This window comes from Desmodus rotundus, chromosome 11 (assembly GCF_022682495.2).
Source record: "Desmodus rotundus isolate HL8 chromosome 11, HLdesRot8A.1, whole genome shotgun sequence".
In the NCBI taxonomy this organism is placed as follows: domain Eukaryota; kingdom Metazoa; phylum Chordata; class Mammalia; order Chiroptera; family Phyllostomidae; genus Desmodus; species Desmodus rotundus.
This window is the reverse complement of record NC_071397.1, coordinates 33,596,425-33,611,879: the sequence shown is the minus strand read 5'-3', so window position 1 is coordinate 33,611,879 and position 15,455 is coordinate 33,596,425. Positions and strand designations below refer to the sequence as shown.

Below are 15,455 nucleotides of genomic sequence, written 5' to 3'. Positions count from 1 at the left end.
TTAAATATCTCTAAAGATATTTGAGAAAATGAAAAGAGAAAAACACAAGGGGTGCCCTGGCTGGTGTGGCTCAGTGGATTGAGTGCCAGCCTGCAAACCAAAGGGTCAACGGTTCGATTCCCAGTCTAGGGGCACATGCCTGGGTTACAGGCCAGGTCCCCAGTAGGGGACCTGAAAGAGGCAACCACACGTTGATGTTTCTCTCCCTCTCTTTCTCTCCCTCCCTTCCTCTCTCTAAAAATAAATTAAAAATCTTAAAAAAAAAAAAAAACCACAAGGGATGAGGGTACATGATCTTAGGACAGCTCTTTACCAAGAGTAAAAAATAAACACCTCCCCTGCTTAACAGGCCTTGCTGCTATCTTTGGGCAGTACAGTCAAATAAAGTGTAAGTTGTCATTTCAACTACAATGACTTTGGTCTTAACATGGAAGTCTCTATATGAACACAGAAACCATGATGTCCTCCTCTTTATACTTTCATCATTGCAAATGATAATATAAATGTACCAATAACAATCACTTTAGGTAGATCACAGTATGACAACAGAATGGCCCACTACTTGGCAAGTTCTTCAAAAAGAAACCTACTTTATTACATTCATTGCACAAGAAATTTAAAAGCTGCTTTCAGACTCAGGACAAAGGTCCTCAGTTCTTAGTGATAATTTACCAAAACAAGATTTTAAAAATCATTCTTATGTCCTTTAATTATATTTTGAAACAATAGTCTAATATTTTATTTTCTTCTTTACTCTTTTATAAGAAAATATAGTCATAAGATAGCAACTTGTCTCCCTTCCCCCTCCCCCTTATCTCTATAGAAACCTAACAGCTGCCACAAAAGAAGTCCTAAAATGAAAGCTCACTGTGCCAGCACCATCCTTGTTTTTAGGTATATCTACATTACAAAATTCCAAAAAACCTATTTTTGACATGCTGTTTATCATGTTCTGCTTCTTGAGACACGTCTTTACTTCCTAATCTTTTAGAGCCACGTACTTCAGACCCCTTCACTTCTGGTAATTATGGCATATTAAGTAATGCAGATCAATCTTCCTTCTAGTATCTGAAAACAACTACAAAAGCTGGACAAAATACAAATTTAAAAAAAAATGGGTGTCAGGCATTTGAGGGCTACCAAGGGAGTGAAGTATCAAGAAAACTCAGAAATCTGAGCCCAGAGTCATATTTTTCTAAAGGCACCTTTTGATTCCAAAGATGCAGCTGAAAGGCTGAGAAACTATACTGAACTTCCAACAGATTGAGAGAGCTAAAGAGGCAAAAAGTAGAGTTCAAGATCTACCAAATATGAAAGACTGTGTAACTAGCTCAAAATCTGGATTAGGACTACAGTCCATGAATAAGAGTGAATCAGAACTGTAACAGTCCTCTCACAGACTGAAATCCAGTTTACAAAGATCTCAACCTCCAATCCAATTAAGAGTAAATCAGAATAAGCTGGTTCAAATTTTGAGTAAATCAGAATAACCTCAGTGGTTTGCTAAAACAAACTGCAGTGTCTGACCCTTACAGTATATTCTGATTGAGTAGATCTGGGATGGCCCTGAGAACTTGCATTTCTAACAAGGGCACAAGTGATACTGATACTGCTGACAAGAGGACATTTGGAGAAACATTGGATTAAGGTGATCTGAAACTGCCAATAGTCCTTGTTATTAGCCAGAAGTAAACATATATACCCCCTAGACAAAGATAATACTGTCCTAGGCCTCAAATTATCTCTGATTTTTCATATGCAATAGCTACCATTCATAAGCAGGCCCATCAATCCAAGGGAAACAACTGAAAATAGGAACAGAACTATGGGGGGTAAAAATAATGGGATTATCACACTCTTTCATTTCCATTGATGAAGAATACAACCACTTGTGCATTTTTTCAGAGGAAACATAGTGTTATTGTGGAAAGGTAATGATTTAGAAATCAAATAGGCCTGGTGTCTCTTTCCAGACACGCAACTTTCCTTGCAATCATGGGGTTATTTTATGCATTAACAAAAGATATAACACATATACAAATGGCCTGTCTCTGGAATGGACAGATAGGATTTCAGTAACAGTCTTGCTCAATTAGAAACACATATATCTTCAATTAGAAAGCCCATAAATTATTTTATCATAAACAGTTGGTCATTAAGCTGAATTCAGCCAAGAAAAATTAGGCCTATCCAATCATTTTGATGTAGGACTACTCCTTTGTTACTTTTTTTTTTTTTAATGACTTAAGTAAATGTTTCTTAAAGTGTGGTTGCTAGATAAGCAACATCTTACATCACTTGGGAACACTTTAAAATACAAATGATCAGGACCCACTCCAGACTTCCTAAATCAGAAACTGAGGGGATAGTGAGGCATCGGTTTATGAAACCTTCCAGGTGATTCTGATATACACTAATGTTGGAGAGCCATGGCTGTAGGTGATTTTGATATACAAGGCCTGTCAGGAAAAAGTCCAGCCATTGTTAATATGACAAGAACAGTGTGCATGATATCAATGTAACCTAGCAGCCAAGGAGAGTGGACTGGAGTGAGCATGCGTGAACAATGACGACTTCACTGTACTAGTCAGTGGGGATGGTAGACGCCATTGGGTGAGCATGGGTACTGTGTGGCCATCACATTCAAAATAGTGAGTACAGCAAAAATCTGCATCAAATTTGCATTAAGCTTGAACATTCCTCTGCAGAAACTACTCAGATGATTCAGAAGGCCGCAGTTATGGGCAACTGGTGATTGGCAGCTTCATCACAACAATGCACCTATTTATGCATCACATCTCATGCAGTTTTTTGGTGAAACATCAAATCATTCAGGTGACTTAGCCCCCCTACAAACCAGATTTAGTGACCTGCAACTTCTGGCTTTTCCCAAAACTAAAATCACCTTTGAAAGGGTAGAGATTTCAGACCCTCAATGAGATTCAGGAAAATATGACAGGGCAGCTGATGGAGACTGAGAGAACTGCGTGAGGTCCCAAGGTACCTACTTTGAAGGGGACTGAGGCATCACCGTCCTATGTGCAATGTTTCTTGTATCTTCAATAAGTGTCTCTATTTTTCTAATTACATGGCTGGATACCTTCTGGACAGACCTCATATATCATGTTAAACATCTTGGAAGCAAAAAGTTTCCATTACAAACTGACCATATACTGTATTTTGCCATGTATAATGCTCTCCCATGTATAACGTGTACCCATATGTTTATGCACGTTATACACAGATTATGCCCATTATTATACCCATGGCATGTAGTCATTATACCCATGTATAACATGCATCCTTACGTTACCCTCAAAAATTTGAGCAAAAAGTGCACATTATACATGGCAAAATACGGTAATTTCATTCCAGTATATAGTTAATCACAACCACTATTTATTGAGTGCTTGCTATGAATAGGCATTATGCTAATTACTTCATATTCAATATCATTTAATCTCCATATTTTATACATTTCAGTAGTTCTTTAGAATGGGATTCAACAACTATACCTGAAACATCAGATCAATTGCTTGATGCTACTGAATGACAAGATTAATACACCCAAGTTTCCCACTTCAGTTTCTGTTTTTTTCTCAACAAAATCTACCACGTCATTTAAACTTTACTGAAGCCCTATCCCTATGTTATGAAGAGTGAAATTAAAAAGGAAGGAAACGTCTCCAAACTAGTTAAATGGGTTTGAACAAAGACTGATTTGACTCCTGTAAATACACATAGGGAACATAGTCAGTAATATTGCAATAACTATCTACGATGTCAGATGGGTACTGGAAATATCAGGGGGAACACTTTGTAAGGTACATGATTGTCTAGCTACTATGCTGTACACCTGAAACTAATACAAATACTGAATGTAAACTGTAATTGAAAAATAAAATTTAAATTAAAGAATGACTGATCTGATTCCAAATTCTATGATTTCCCATATTACACGAATGAATTTTTATAGTGTTATTTGAAGAAATATAAATATTGATTGTTAACAAGAGGCAAAAACACAAGCAATATTATTCAAAAAAATGACTCAAAATCATTAGGATACAGAACATCTCAAATATCAAAAGAACTATACTAAAAATTCCTCAATAAAAATGTAGAAAGGTAATCCTACCTCTTAAGAATCGTTTAAACTAAAATTATCTCATCCAATATATGAGTATAGACACATAACTCAGCTAATTCAACCATCTTACTGATTAAGTGCTTATACATTTTCAATTTTTTTTTGAGAAAGCATTTGGTGTAGCAACAATCTAAAGCCCATCATTAAAGCAATTAGATCTATATAAGCTAAATTCTTAAATTTCTCAAGTCTGTGTCTAGAGGTTGGTTACTATCAAAAACTATATCCACTTCAGTCAGCAACAACCAGTACTTCTAGCTTTGTCAGATAGCTGTATCTCATGAAAAGCATTTATATTTTCAAATATCCTTAGAAAACATGACCTACCATCTGTTATACTTAGAAGGTGGCTCCAAGAAAAAAAAAAAAAATCACTCCATAGGAGAATCACAAGATGTAAATTTGTAAAAGATTCTCTTTGCATACAAATAGAGCTAACTGTTGAATTAAATTACAACAAAAATTACATTAGATGCCTGGCACATCTACTTCTCTCTGCCTAATTAATAATTTTTATTTTTCTCATTTTATTTGTGATCTTGGTTATCCATATCAAATTACTGGGGGAAATAAGGTATAAATAAGTTAAAATTAAGCCATTTATGGTTGACTATCTCACAAATTAGAGCACTGTAACTACAAAAGTCAAGATAATATTTTCTCTGGAGGTTTCCCTCCTCTTTGTCCCCCTCATTAGTGGCCTAAGATAGTTTTCTAGCTAATGCAAACACATTATCAGGAGAACTACCATGGACAGATGGATTAGCACAAAATCATCACATGGTAACAAAACTACAAATATGGGTCTTACTGATATCAGGTAAGCAACTATAAACACATCATAATTTGCACAGGAATATAGTTTATACAGGTTCCTTAACACTGCATTTGATAATGATAATGTAGTAATTTATGGGAGACTTCCTGGTGCCATGTGCTCTGTAGAGATTACATAGTCTCATAACTCTCACAATCATCTTAAAAAGTGAACAGTTTTAGTTGGCAAAGAGTCTGCTATTCTGTCTGTTTACTCTATTTCCACCCATCCCAAAAAGCTACGTTTCCCTAATATCATTCTATACACAACACATTTGCACAGTATAAACAACAGTACAGGGAACTGGCATACTGTTCCTCCAGGGTCAGATAACAAATATGTTAGGCTTTATGGGCCATACAGGTTCTGTCAAAACTACTCAACTCCAGAGGATATAAGGAGGATAAATGGTAATGGAGCCCAGGCTGCCGTGGCTCAGTGGATTAAGTGTTGGCCTGCAAACCAAAAGATTGACAGTTTGGTTCTCCATCAGGACACATGCCTGGGTTACAGGCCAGGTCCCCAGCTGGGGGCATGTGAGAGGCAACCAGTCAAGGTTTCTCTCACACTTCGATGTTTCTCTCTGTCTTATTGTCCCTCTTTCCCTCTCTCTGGAAATAAATAAATAAAATCTTTAAAAAAAAAAAAAAGGTAATGGAAAAAATACAATTTAAAAAAACTATTCAACTCTGTCCAAATAATTCAAATCTGTTCTTGTAGCATGAAAGCAAACAATACATAAACAAATGAGCATAGCTGTTTTCCAATAAAACTTTATTTAAGGACACAACTCTGAATTTCATATAATTTTCACATGTCATGAAATAGTGAAATAATGTCATGAAATAGTATTCTTCTGATTTAACCATTTAAAAAATGTGAAAACTATTCTAGTTCACAGACTATAGACTATAGGCTGGATTTGGTCTGTGAGGCTTATTTTGCCAACCCCTGTATTATAACATTAATTATTAAGCAACTAAAGAACATAGCCAGTTACTAGAATTTAAGCTCCACAGGAACAAAAAACTTGTCTGTTTTCCTCCCTAGCATTTAAAACACTATGCTAAATATATATTTGCTGCATGAATACTCATTGGGGCAGCTAAATATGCAAAAATTACTGGGTTGGCCAAAAAGTCCGTTCAGTTTTTTCTACAAAATAAAATATATATTTTTCATTTTCAATAATTATTGATTTGGATATTTTGAGTATGCTGGCTGTCCTCCCACTATTGGCTGGCTTCTAGTGCACAGAAGACAGGGGTGCTGCTAAACATCTTCCAATGCATAAAACAGCCCCACAGAAAGAACTATTTGGCCAAAATGTCAATAGTATCAAGGAACTTCACAAACTACTTTTGACATGTTCCTGGCAAACTGTTCCTCTAGGGTCATGTTCCATCAGTCATAGCACTTTCTCCATATACCGCACAAATCCTTTTTTGCTTTTGAGCTACATTTTTACCTTTCCTGAAATAATAAAGCACAATACACCAAAAATGTTGTGTATGTTCTTCCATCCTCAGTATTAAAATGGCTACACAAAAATTCACTAATTTGATGTTTTTTTAAATGCATGATGATATGACAGCTGTCAATGCACTCTTAACAAAATTGTTTCAAATGAAGTTCAAGACAATTAAGCACCACTAAAGCCACTGTACGGGAAAAACTAAATAAATTTTTTGGCCAACCCAATATCAGTATGTGGTATCTTCAAACACCATACACCATGTAGTCAATTTAACTAAAAACCAACTATTCAGTAAATTTAACAACTAAGAACTTAAGATAAGATTCCCTAAAATAATAAACTAAATTAGAGACATTAAAAATATGTATTAAAGGCATTTAAATTCTTAAAACAAAAAGGGAAACAGTAAAGAGAGAATTATTTTTGGAAAATACAGAAAATTTTGAAAGAATCAGAAGTTCTACAAAAAATGTCACTGAAATGTTTTTAAATAAATATATAAATGGAGAGATTGACCTGCAGGTTAGATATAGCTGAAGATAAAAGTTAGTGAGTTAGAAGATACATCTGAGGAAATTACTTAGAATATTGTACAGGGATCTGCTGTTATCCTTTTTTTTAAATATATAAAATACAGGTTTTGAAAAGAAAAACGATGGCCTTAATACGCTGGATAAAAGTTCTAGGAAGAATAATGTGGAAAGGCAATATCCACAAAGATAATAGCTGATGAAAGACATACATTCTAAAGAGGTACAGTGAGAGTTCCGGCCAAGATGGAGGCATAGGTAGAAATCCTTCGCTTCTTCACACAACCAAAAGGAGGATAACAGCCAATCTAAAATCAATAAACAACTAGAAGTTCCAGAAAATCAAACTGCATGGAACTACAACGACCAAGGAATTAAAGAAAAAGTCAACCAGAACCAGACCGGTAGGGCGGTGGACGGAGAGAAACCGGGGGAGGCCGCGGACACAGGAGGAGCTGTCTGAGAAACCTAGGCGAGGCAGCTGACCATGTGGGAGGGGCTGGTTGCCCCAAGGCAGCCAGGACTGACTGAGCAGGAAACTTAGACTCAGCTCACTGTGGAATACGGTGGCCGCAGTGGAAGAAACTCCCAGTCTCACACGAGAGTTCAGAGTTGGTTGGAAAGTCTGCTAGAGCTAAGCAGGCAAGCTGCACTGTTCCCTCTCTGACCCCTCCCTCACAGGCAGCACCACAGCACAGCAAGGAGAGCTGCCTTGCTGGGGTGAATACCTAAGGCCCCACCCCCTTACAACTTAACAGGGGTCCCGAGACAAAGAAATAGGGCCCAAATAAAAGAACAGAGCAAAACTTCAGAGAGCTAAGCAATGAGAACATAGCCAACCTATCTGATTTAAAGCCCTGGTAATCAAAATTCTCACAAAACTGATTGAGCTTGGTCGAAAAATGAAGAAACAAATGAAAGATATCCAAAATGAAATAAAGCAAAATATTCAGGGAACCAACAGTGACGGGAAGGAAACCAGGACTCAAAGCAACGATTTGGAACAAAAGGAAGAAATAAACATCCAACCAGAACAGAATGAAGAAACAAGAATTCAAAAAAATGAAGAGACTTTTGAACCTCTTTGACAACTTGAAACGTTCCAATATCCGAATTATAGGGGTGCCAGAAAGAGAAGACCAAGAGCAAGAAATTAAAAACTTATTTGAACAAATAATGAAGGAAAAGTTCCCCAATCTGGCAAAGGAAATAGACTTCCAGGAAGCCCAGAGAGTCCCAAAGAAGTTGGACCCAAAGAAGAACACACCAAGGCACATAGTCATTAAATTACCCAAGATTAAAGACAAAGAGACAATCTTAAAAGCAGCAAGAGGAAAGGAAAGAGTTACCTACAAAGGAGTGCCCATAAGGCTATCAGCTGTTTTCTCAAAAGAAACCTTACAGGCAAGAAGGGGCTGGAAAGAAGCATTTGAAATCAAGAAAGGTAAGGACCTACATCCAAGAATACTCTGTCCAGCAACACTATCATTTAGACTGGAAAGGCAGATAAAGTCACTTAACCAGATAAGGTCAAGTTAAAGGAGTTCATCATCACCAAGCCATTATTATATGAAATGTTAAAGGGATTTATCTAAGAAAAGGAAGATAAAAAATATGAACAGTAAAATGACAACAAATTCACAACTATCAACAAATGAACCTAAAAAAAATAAAAGAAAAACAACAAAAACTAAGCAAACTAGAACAGGAACAGAATCAGAGAAATGGGTATCACATGGAGGGTTCTGAATGGGGAGGGGGAAGAGAGGAATGGGGGGGAAGGTACAGGGAAGAAGCAGCATAAATGGTAGGCATTAATAGATGGTGAGAGGTCAAAAATAGTATAGGAAACAGAGAACTCAAAGAACTTGTATGTATGACCCATAGACATGAACTAAGGTGGGGGAATGCTGGAGGTTTGGGGTGTACAGGGTGGACGGGGGATAATGAGGGAAAAATTGGGAAAATTGTAATAGCACAATCAATAAAATATACTTAAAAATATTAGCAACTAGTATCAAAGCAACAAGCCAAAATCTCCAAAAAAACAGTATTTCATCAAATCTAAGAAATTGTTATAAATGAATTCATCATTATTGTATGTACTAATCTGCAAAATATTTTTAAAACTAAACCATGTCATGAGATTATAATATGCATCTAGATAGAGTTCAAAGATTTCAAATGTGAAAAAATGTGTATCTCAGACTCAATATGAACAGAATTCCTATGAATTAATAATATTTTAAAGACCAAATAGAAAAATTGGCAAAAGATATTAACTGATAGTTATCAAAAAGAAATAAATGAATTACATACATACGAAATGTGTTCAACCTCACCCATAATAAAAGAAGTGCACAGTAACACTACATTGAGATACTATTTTTCTGGCAAAAATTAAAAGGTTATTAAGACTATAACCAAAGCTTAGGTAAACAGGCCCTCTCAGACATTGATGATAAAACTGTCCATCAAGTGTAACAAGATGAGAAATGGATCTGTGCTGATATAGCAGCTTTACTTCTATATGCATCCTACAGACATACTTGTATGTGTGCAAAGTAACCCATAGAGAAGGCTAATTTACTCAACAATATTTTAGGGGGAAATGATTGATAACATCATAAATTAGAGGGTACTGGATAATAATTGTATATCATAAAATGAAATATCCATTGAAAAGAATGAGGGTATACTTAATAAACTCTCATGGATGTTCTCCAGATATATTAATTTTTAGAAAATTAGAAAAAGTGTGTAGGATACTACCAAATGTTTAAGTATAAGGGGTTGAGACCAGAATATATATTTTTGTTTTAACGAATAAAATATCTGATGGGATAAACAAGAAACTGGGAACATTGTTTGCCTCTGGGATAGGAAAGAGAGCGGCTGGGACTTATCATTTTAAAATGTTAACATTTTCTTTTGATATATTCGTTTTTAACATATAACCTAAAATATTTTTAAAATTAAAAAAGCAACACTTGCCTTTTTTCCTTTTGAGGTTTCAGAATCCTCATCTTCATTTATACTGAGTAGATTTGCCTCACTACATAGAAAACAAGGGGGAAAAAAAACCCTTAAGTGGCAATTATAACCCACACATTAAATTCAGAAGTTTCATCCTCTTTGCTCACCTAATACAATAATTTAGGGATCAGCAAACTTTTTGGTAAAGGGTCATAAAGGAAATATTTCAGCCTTTGCAGGCCATATGGTCTCTATAGCAACTACTCATCTTTGCCATTGTAGAATAATATCCACCATAGATTATTTGTGTGGCTGTAGTCTATTAAAACTATTAACGAAAATCCAGTAGTGGGCCAGATGAGGCCCATGAGTCATCTTTGTTGATCCCTGCCATAAATGAAGATACTATTTATTTTCTTATACATGAATTTCATATATGGTCACTCATTTTTACTTTCTGTCTTGGATTTAAAATTAGTGGGGAAGGACAGAGAAACAAGTAGAGGAGAAACAAACTGGTAGGAAAATTTTAGTTAATGAAAAGAAAGTAATTTCAATAGTACTACCACAGTAAAATAGTTATACATCTACCAATTTGAAGGAATTACCAATCCTTCACTGAGAATCACTGGCCTGAGATTCTAAAAGACTAGACTGATACATCTATTAATAAAAAGTTCATTTTAACCTCAACATGTTCAAATGCTAAAGCCCCTAAGTATTCAATTATAAATAATGAACCAGAGTATGATTCATAAAGCATACGGGACAGGTAGCACCTTAAAAGACAATTTTTTTTTTACATACCCATAACAAATCTTCTGACAAAGAAACTTAAAAAATACACCCTTCTGAAAACAACTCTACTAAGCTATTTTTAGTAAAATCCCAACTATTTATAATAAAAATGTAAAATGTTTGTTTCATTACTGTTTATATACCTCAACTTTAATGCTGAAAATTCTCTCCTTCCAATTAATTTACAAAAATGTTGTAAAATGGGTATACTTTCTATTCAATTTAATTTCAGATTTAATTCCAATTTGTCTAAACTACATAGGTACTAAATTAACAAAAGATTATTTTAAATAAAAAAAGGAAATAAAAGACCATATTATACCAATTTCAAGTAACAAACTTCCCATTCTAAGCTCTCTTTCAAATAGAACCTTACTTCAGTTCAGTATCTCATAGGTGAAGGCACATAAAGTGGTAATGACAAATGGAGCTGCTGCCCAGATAAAAGCGAAGCACCTACAATATTTAGCCAGTATATGCTGGATGACTTCTTGTGTAAAATTGCTAAAACATATTTATAGTTTTGGTAGAACTGAGTGTATATATTTGTTTTTCTCTAAATTTGCTGTTTGTTCTGGTTAGGGGGAAACCAGATCAATAAACCAAGAAACTAATAGCAATGCTGAATTTCTAATACAAACCCTGCACAATGCAAAAGGTTCTATTGAATCTATTATTTAAAATTTTTCACAAAAGTAATTCCAAGTACATTAACAAATACAATGAACACTTTGCTTAACTTCTGTCTGGGCCAACACCTGTGTTTATCATTTATAGTGTTTCTGCCTTCCCTGGTGGTAATCTGATCTTAAGATGGATGTGGCAGTGGTGGGGGTTCACAATTGGGAAGAAAGTTACTACAGGACTTGATCTTCATATGAAATTCAAGGGTCTTAATATGGGCTCATTTACTGATAAAGGGTGGCTTTGCAAATCACCGTGTGTATTCTTTTATTAAAGAACAATTTGTTTAGTGGGAAATCTGTAGTGTGGTTGATATTTAAGCATAAGGTTACATGTATTACATGCACATATTTATACATTTCAAAAGATGGAAAAATATAACAGCAAAATTATTTACCAATAATAATTGCTTTTTCTTTCCTCAATGCTACTGTAAAAGAGCTCAGTATTTTCTTAAGAATACCATACTCTTAAAAATATTGCCATGGAATATAAATTGCTTTTCTAATAAGAAGTTTCATTCTTATAAAATATCTGAGGGGCAAAAAATCTTACTCTTTTTCCGTATCTCCTTCACTTTCTTCTCCATGATCAAAGCTCCAATTATTTTTAAAACCTCCATCTCTCTTAGATTCTGATCTAGACAAAGCTGAAATAAAAACAAACTGAGGTAAGTATTCATTAAAAGAGCTATTAAGTATAAAATAAAATTGAGCATTCCCCAAGCTCTTTGCTCAGTCTAGATTTTCATTTGCTTGCCCATTTCTTATAAACACCTATTTCCTCTAAAGAGAAAAAGAATACATTAAAATGTGTTTCTGCTAATTTACAGTCATTCATATGTATGAGTTTGCTAGAGAAGGTTGTTCAAATTAGTAAAATATAATAAAAATGGGGGACATATGGATATGTATAAAATATTTTAAAAATCAACCCTGTACTTCCATGATTCATCACTGATTCTAGAAATTAGTGCCTTCTTTGATGCCTTATTTATGAGAACCATATCCATACCACTAACCTTTTCTTTACCTCCATCATCTCTGCCTTTTAATAGAAGAAAAACAAATCAAAGATTTCTGTGTCGGCATTATGATGAACTTGATTTGCTAACAACAACAAAACCAAAACTCTATTACAGAACACCAAACATGCTCATTATAAGTTTTAAAAATTTTACAAGTGCATGGCTGAAATTCCATGAAACCATTAACTGGAAAGTGGGAACCAGAAGAGTTCTGAAGGTGTCATTTGAAGCCATGTGACAAATGACATAAAATTCTGAAGTTGTCATTTGAAGCCATGTGACAAAAACCTGATGGCCTAGAGCCTAGTTTTGTTTTATTTTTTAATTACAGTTAGAGCCTAGTTTTTAAGATCAAGTTTGGGGGACACAGCAAGATGCAAGGTCAGACTGAAGACCAGAACAACTGAAGGGCAACACTCCGATTGGGTGACTAGGGGGAAAAAAGAAACTCACCAAAGAAATCAATAGTGGGAATAATAATGATGTCTTGCCCTTGGCTCTGGATTTTTGGATTGAACTGAAGACAAAGTATATCCACTCCATGGTTAGGGAATTCCCAACCATAAGCTCACAATTACTCAGTTTGGGGACCAGAAGTTTCATAACTTACATGGCCCAGAAAAGCCCATTTTTAAGTCTCACAAGGAAATATGCTCAGTATCACTAGAAATAAAGGAAATGCAAATTAAACTATAATGAGGCTAGTTCACACCCATCAGGATAGCTATTTAAAAAAAAGGAAAATAATAACTATTGACAAGGATGTGGAGAAATTGAAACTCTCATGCACTGCTGGTGGAAATGTAAAATGCTGTAGCCACCATGGAAGAAGTTTAGCAGTTCTTCAAAAAGCTAAATATCAAATTACCCAATGACCCATCAATGCCACTTTGAGGCATATACCCAAAATAACTGAGGGCATGAACTCTGATACTTACATGTACACCAATGCTACAGAAGCATTATTCACAAAGCCAAAAGGTGGAAACAACCCAAATGTCCATCAACAAATGAATAGATCTACAAAACGTGCTCTGTACACACACACACACACACACACACACACACACACTATTCAGCCATAAAGGATTGAAATTCTGATACATGCTACAACATGGATGAACCTTGAAAACATTATATTAAGTAAAATAATCCAGCACAGAAAGTCAAATGATTCCACTCATATGAGGTACTTATAATAGACAAATTCACACAGACACAAAGTAGAATAGCAGCAGCTAGAGGGAGAATAAAATGGAGAGTTATGTTTTAATGGGTTCAGTTTTTATTTGGAATGATGAAAAAATTATGGAAATGGATAGTGAAGATGAATGCACAACATTTATAAACACAATGACAATCCATAACTGTACACATAAAAATGGTTAATATGGTAAATTTAAAGTTATTCATATTTTACCACAATAACAAATGTTTGTAAAGGCAAAAAAAAAGATATAAATCTTTTCCTATTAAATATAAAATTTCTATGCAAGCCTCAAAAAAAATTTCAAAGACTGAATTCACAACCAAAGATATCACTGAAAGAGAAATTAAATCATCAGGAGCAAATCTGAAACTGGGGTTAGACAAATAAGCAAATAAGACAATGTCAGAGAAAGAAGTTACAAGTAAGAGAGGAAATCTAGAAAAAATAGAGTTCATTAGATAAGAGATATTAGTAGGAGAAATAGACACAAAAAAATGTAGATATGTATTATATCATGGTAGTATACAGAGCTAAGGCCCTGTCCTCTGAGGTCTAGGAGCAGTGACAACCAAGTAGCAGCAAGTACACTTACAACCAAATCTTGCTTTCTGTACCATTCACCAATGAAAGGAATCAGGGCTCCCAAGAGAAATGACTGACTCTAGGGACGATGCAGGAAAAATACAAGATAAGCCCAGAGTATTTTGTAGTGTCAGAAAGCAAGGAGGTGTTTTTGTTTTTCTTTTAATTGAGATAGCAAGAGAAACATCGTGTTGTTATTCCACTTATTTATGCATTCATTGTCTGATTCTTGTATATGTCTCACAGAATATCAAACCCGCAACCCCAGCTTATCAGGGATGATGCTCTAACCAACTGAGCTATCCGACCAGGGCAAAAATGATGCAAAATGATGTACCTACACACAATCCTCCCATATACTTTATATGATCTCTAGGTTATTTATAATACCTAGTGTAATATAAATACTATCTATGTAAATAGTTGTTATACTGTGTTGCTTAGGAAATAATGACAAGAAAAGTTTGTGCATGTTCAGACACAACCATGGTAGGTCTAACCACATAGTACATATCAACAACAATGCAACATTTTTTTCCTCAAATATTTTCAATCCATGGTGGTTGAATTCGTGGATGCAGAACCTGCAGATATGGAGGGCCAATTGTATATGCATTCTGAAAAAGACAAAACTATGGAGACAGGAAAAAAATCAGCAGTTTCCAGGGGTGAGATGGAGGTTTGGAGGAGCTCAGGGATGAATAGACAGAGCACAGATGTTTATGGCAGTGAAATACTCTGTATGATACTACAATGATACATGTCAGCATTCATTTGTCCAAATCCATAGACTCTAGAACACTAAGCATGAACCATATGGAAACTAAGGACTTTGAGTGATTATGATGTATCAATGTAGGTTTATCAGTTGTAACAAATGTACCACTATGGCAAGGATTGTGACATTGGTGGAGGCTATGCACGTGTGAGGATAGGGGGGTATGTGGGAACTCTCTATACCAGGTGTGTCCAACTTGCAGCCTGCAGGCCACATGTGGCCCAGGATGGCTATGAATGCAGCCCAACAGAAAACTGTAAATTTACTTATAACACTGAGTTTTTTTGTGATTACATGTCACAATGTCACGTAAAATAAATGTACGTTCACTCTCACTATTCATACGCATGCATGGCTTCAGTTTTACAGAGGTGTGCGGCTTCCAATGTGTTGTCTTCCAAGCACAGAAAGTACAATTGACACCAT

At 35.3% G+C, this 15,455-nt stretch overlaps 1 protein-coding gene across 5 annotated transcripts in view; it reads right to left on the bottom strand.

The window, feature by feature from the left end:
- The window catches only part of SENP6 (SUMO specific peptidase 6), a 112,060-nt gene that overhangs the window by 72,331 nt on the left and 24,274 nt on the right, over positions 1-15,455 (bottom strand). For 4 of the 5 annotated variants that reach the window (XM_024576681.4, XM_053913517.2, XM_024576679.4 and 1 more), the window contains 2 exons: positions 11,988-12,081; positions 9,969-10,029 (listed from right to left, as the gene is read on the bottom strand). The exons of the other annotated variant lie outside the window; for it this stretch is intronic. In XM_024576681.4, coding sequence (XP_024432449.2) covers positions 9,969-10,029; positions 11,988-12,081 — 155 coding nt within the window. The remainder of the gene's footprint in view (positions 1-9,968; positions 10,030-11,987; positions 12,082-15,455) is intronic. 5 annotated transcript variants of the gene reach the window in all.